General features: G+C 37.7%; 1 long non-coding RNA gene, 1 pseudogene and 1 gene segment (V, D, J or C); 2 read left to right on the forward strand and 1 right to left on the reverse strand.

Annotated features, from left to right (window-relative positions):
• Nucleotides 1-271: 271 nt before the first annotated feature.
• On the forward strand, nt 272-1,224 carry LOC146548580 (immunoglobulin kappa variable 2-29-like). The segment is given in 2 exon segments: nt 272-383; nt 577-1,224. Coding segments are annotated over 2 exon segments (360 nt in total).
• A 296-nt stretch (nt 1,225-1,520) lies between these two features.
• On the reverse strand, nt 1,521-3,384 carry LOC146548581 (Ig kappa-b4 chain C region pseudogene; annotated as a pseudogene).
• A 160-nt stretch (nt 3,385-3,544) lies between these two features.
• On the forward strand, nt 3,545-4,690 carry LOC146548582 (uncharacterized). Its single transcript, XR_014890516.1, has 2 exons — nt 3,545-3,841; nt 4,443-4,690. It is a non-coding gene; the product is annotated as an uncharacterized LOC146548582 (long non-coding RNA).
• Nucleotides 4,691-5,281: the final 591 nt, after the last annotated feature.

Raw genomic sequence — 5,281 nt, forward strand, 5'->3', positions numbered from 1 at the left:
GGTATGTTTCTCTATTTAAATCACTGTAAAAACCTATGTCAAAATGTCAAAAAATTGTTGTTGTTACTAATCACTTGTGAAAAGACCAAAGCAACTGCAAACCAGGAAAAAAATGTTCACAAACTACAATTCCATGTCCGAATATTCAATATCCTCAATATGTAATAATGTAAAGTGGAAATGGCTTCAGCACTGAGAAGGAAGCAGCTGCAGCTGACTGACTCTGTGTGTTTGCATATGTGTCCTGCCTCTCTGCTCACAGCTGTTAAGAGGCCAGTGTTGATCAGTGGCTGTCCAGGCCTTTCAGAGCCACTCACACACCAGCAGCACAATGATGATGTCACTGACTCTACTGCTGGCCACCCTGGGGCTCCTTGTTCAGGGTGAGACTCTCTGTGAAAACTTTGCTTCAGCATGCAGCCAGGTTCACCACAATGATGTTCTGCTATGATGGAGAAACTCTGAAACCAGCAGCACTGACCTTCTTCCATCTGTTCTCCATGTTAGAGAAATGATCCTCTAATGTTTAGATGTTGATCATCTTTCTCTAAACTTCTCCTATTTTCATGTTTTCAGGTTCATCTGGAGATGTCGTCCTGACTCAGACTCCAGAAGCTCAGTCTGTTGTTCCAGGACAGACTGTCTCTATCAGATGTAAAGCCAGTTCAAGTGTTAGTTATGAGTTGCAGTGGTATCTTCAGAAATCTGGAGAATCTCCCAAACTCCTCATTTACAACGCAGACAGTCGGTACTCTGGAGTTTCTGAGCGTTTCAGTGGGAGTCGGTCTGGAACTGACTTCACTTTGACCATCAGTGGAGTTCAGGCTGAAGATGCAGGAGTTTATTACTGTCAGCAGGACAACAGCTTCCCGTTCACACAGTGAAAAACAGTCGTACAAAAACCTCCCTCAGTCAGACTGAACAGAAACTGAAGTGACTGCTGCAGCTGGAAGATACTGCAGAGACTGATACAGTTCACTGAGGACACATAAACACATTTTATTAGAGTTTTCCTTTCTAACTCAGTTTGAAGAACAATACAAAAATGATTCAAGAGCATAAACAAGACCTTATTGATTTTTAGTATCAGGCACAGTCCACTATGGACACTTGGACGTCCACCCCTGACCCAACCTGGACGTCAGTGTGACGTTTAACATTTAAACTTTGGACTGGGTCATTGTTGGACGTCATGTGCTCGTCTATGACAGGTGCAGGAAAATTACATGATTAATAAATATAATATTTTTATTTACAAATATCACGATTGTTGTCATCAACATGATACATATGAATATAAATTATTTACAAACAAACATGGTTTACTGCGTTTTAGCCTTTTGACTTTTCCAGTATTTATATATTTTTCTTTCTTCTTTAAGTGGTTTATTTATTTCAATGAATCAGTGTGTTTGTAACCACATTAAAACTGTTATTTAATAAAGTATGTTGAAAACGTTCAAATCCATGTTAATATATTTATAAACATATATAACAAACAGCAGAAATAACAGGACATGTTCAGGTGAAAAATCTTTATTGCTGTAAAATCTTGACAAGTTCATAAAACAGGAAACAAACAGATTAAGAATAAAGAGACTGAGACTGAAAAAGACTGCAGACTGAGAGCTGTAGCAAAGTGTAGAAAACAACAACAATAACAGAAAACAGCATCATGCCCCCAGTGAATCAGCTCAGGACTGGGAACACTGGTCTCTCCTCAGAGTCTCTGAGAGTGGAGTATCGGAGCCCCTCGTGGCCTCACAGGTCACAGAGCCCACCTTCTCCCACTGGTCTGCAGGCAGCATCAGGGTGCTGCTCCAGCTGTAGAGCCTGTCTGTCTGCAGCGCCCCGGGGCTCCTGCTCACTTCCCAACCAATGCCGCTGCATCTGCGGCCGTCAACGATCCAGGACAGACTCCAGTCTGAGGGAAAGCCCTTGTTGGCCAGACATGTGAGCGTGGCATTCCCCTGCTCCAGCTCCTTACTGGAAGGGGCGAGCACCGTCAGGGTGGGACGGACATCACCTAGGAGACACCAATCAGCTTAGAGAAAGGGTAACAGGTAGTTTCTGTCAGATGTTTTTCTGCTCCAACAGTCACTCACACGTTGTTTCACTTCCCTTTAAGAAACCTCTCAGCACAGAAATAACAGCAGTGAAATATGTCCAAACCACATACAGAAGGAAAAAAGTGCAACATTTGACAAAAGAGTGTTAAACTCACAAAAATCTGACTCACTCATGATTTTAAGTATTACTGGGAAATACGTTTAGAAACACAACTCAAACTATTTACTTCATAAACAGAGATATTTACTATACAGTTAACCTTGATCTGAAACTATCTAAGTTTAGTCTGTTTAATTTCATTTGAAGATTTTTATTCAAGTAAATGTTGTTTATCCACAACTTACCGTGAAGATCATGTACAGAAAAATCACTGAAGGAACAGTTTTATCAACAGCAAGTAGGTTAACGTTTCAAACACATATTTAGACATAAATTTCTGTCAGCCTCCTTGTGATATCAGGGGAAAAAAGTTTTTAAATGTTTTTCTCTCAGCCAACAGTCAACAATTGAAGCAAATAAAAGATCTTATTTTTACAACAGTAACTTACTTCCAAATTCCAGTCTGGTTCCTCCACCAAAAGTCCACCACAGTGATACAAACTCATTGAGGCGCCGTACAAAAACCTCTGACTGTAGAGAGACACGGCTCTCTGACCGTCAGACTGAACTAAACCTACAGGCTCAACCAGTTAAAGCAAATAATTGTAGTGCATAACCTTGTGTTTTCCAAATTTAAATAATTTTTTATGTTTACTTTTCTAAAAGTCAGTTTGTTTCTCAGCCTACCAAAACCAAACCCCCAAAAAATAAAAAATAAAAATGCTAAACATAACTTGGACATTACTCAAGATATATATTTTTTCTAAAAAAAAAAAAAAAAAATAGGACATAGAAGTAACTTTGTTTTTGACTTACTTCCAAATTCCAGTCTGGTTCCTCCACCGAACGTGTACCACAGTGATACAAACTCATTGAGCCGCCGTACAAAAACCTCTGACTGTAGAGAGACACGGCTCTCTGACTCTGAGACAAACAAACTCAACAAAATCATTCACTGTTTGTATCATTTGATAATATTATAATAATTAAAACAAATAAAGCCCATTACAACAATATTTAAAGAATCTGATTTCAAAATGTAGATTTTACAGCTTTCACATGTGAAAACATCTCTTGAAACCTGGCACTTATTTTTTCACAGCTCTAAACACTGAAATTAATTCTCAGCCTAAAATGCTTCAAAAACACTTCAGATTCATGTAGTTATGTTTTGAATTTCACAAAAATATTAAGTTCTGGAAAGTGTACCAGCATTTTTTTCTATAATTTTTTTTTAATTTCTGAAGGAACATGTCCATTGTTAAGACGCTGCCTACACATACAGGGTTTATTTAATGAGTTTTTATTTCTATTTTGGAATTCTGTCTACACAGCAAATTCAAAAGTGTTAAATGTTTTGGTGTTAATAGTCTTCTTGCAAAAGTAGAGTTAATTTTACTCTAAGCAGAGTCACATTCTTTTAATGTAACTCTGAGGTGTAAAATGATAGTAGTTAAAATCGAGTGTTAAAAATGAGTGTTTCTCTGTCAAATCTGGAGGTGTTACAATGGAAACATTAACTCTTGACCTCTTAACTCTGAACTCCTACAGGGGCTATGACACCAACAGAGTAAATTCACAGACTCCGCCCCCAGCACGGCTCCAATCGAAGCTGAAGTGAAGCCGTTTCGGAACATTTTGCTCTACATATTTGAGTTGTTTGCCATGCTTGGTAAGTCATTTTTTCAAAGATTGTTTCAATTATTATCATGAGCTTTTACTTCTGTGGCTCTTTGGAGTTGAGACAAAGCTGTGTGAAAGGCATTAGCCATGTTGCTCGGTGATAACATTCTGTTTTAAGCTAGCTGAAAGGTATTGTTTGCGGGCAAATACCACAGCCTTGAAAAAAGCTTGCATGTGAATTTTCAGTCAAACTTTTGGTCAAATACACCTAAAACAATGTCTAGAATGTGAAATGTTGGTATAATGGTGCTACTTGAAGCCTGAAAACGATCGCCCATAAAAAATTTTAAATAAAACAAAAAACCGAGCAAACAGCAGCAGCAGACGTCCTGACTGGATTCTACGTTAGCATTTAGATCCCTCCAGAGTTTTGTGCACACGGTTTAGGTAAAAATGAAAAAGGTTGAGGTTTTACATTTAGTTCAGTATTACCTGTTGCCTGTGTCTTTGTCTTTTGGGAAAATACTTTACACAAGTAATGGCTCAAAGAGGATTCCTTTTTTTTTTTTTTTTAACTGTGCTGCAATTGTTTACTGGATTATTTGTGCCATCAATTAGTGTCAACTAATTTTTATTCAATCTCCGCACAGGATATGCTTGTGAAGATAGAATATGGGGGAGAGCAGAAGTGCGCTGAAGTTCCACAAAGGGATGAATGAAGGACATGCATATTGTATTGAAGAAATAAGTGATGAGATGCTGTTATTTGCATTTACCATGTCAGACCTTTTGATAAACAAAATTCTAATGAAAGTGAGAACATGTACACTGTTACATCTTTCAGAAAATGTTTTGAAATTGTGGTGCACAGTTCAGAATAAAAGTTTTTCAAAAACCATTGCATCTTTTTAGTAAATGTTTATTTCCAAAAGAAATTTCTAGAAGTTCAGAACAGTAAAAATCCCGCTTTTTAGAATGAATTAGAAGATAACTCTTACGTAGTTAAACTAAAATACTCTTTGAGAGTTAATATATAAACTCTTAACACCAAGTGTTAAATTATCAACTCCAGACAGATTTGGTGTTTAACACTAAATCAGAGTTAACGTACCAACTCTCCAAAAAGAGTTAAATTAACACTCTCTGGTGTGGACCCATATAGACACTTTAATAGTGTTGAAATCAAATCCGACAGTGTTAATTTGGACATGCTGGATTTGCTGTCTACAAATAATGGTGTTTTAGGAAGTTTTGAAAATTCCTTCCAGGTAGAGAAGACGGTGCTCTGTGCTGTTCTCACTGTGAAGGCTTCTAACTGGTAAACATTACCATTCAATTCAGGTTTTATCACCATGTGTTGCTTTGGTTCACTTTTGACATGTTTCACACACACACACACACACACACACACACGTTTTCAAACGACTTCACTGACATTTATTCGTGAACACTTAAATGAACTCCAGTAAATGTTTCCCCATCACTGCTT

Source organism: Mchenga conophoros, linkage group LG22, assembly GCF_057382185.1.
Source record: "Mchenga conophoros isolate Kocher_MC1m ecotype Shallow Benthic linkage group LG22, M_conophoros_male_GT1.1, whole genome shotgun sequence".
In the NCBI taxonomy this organism is placed as follows: Eukaryota; Metazoa; Chordata; class Actinopteri; order Cichliformes; family Cichlidae; genus Mchenga; species Mchenga conophoros.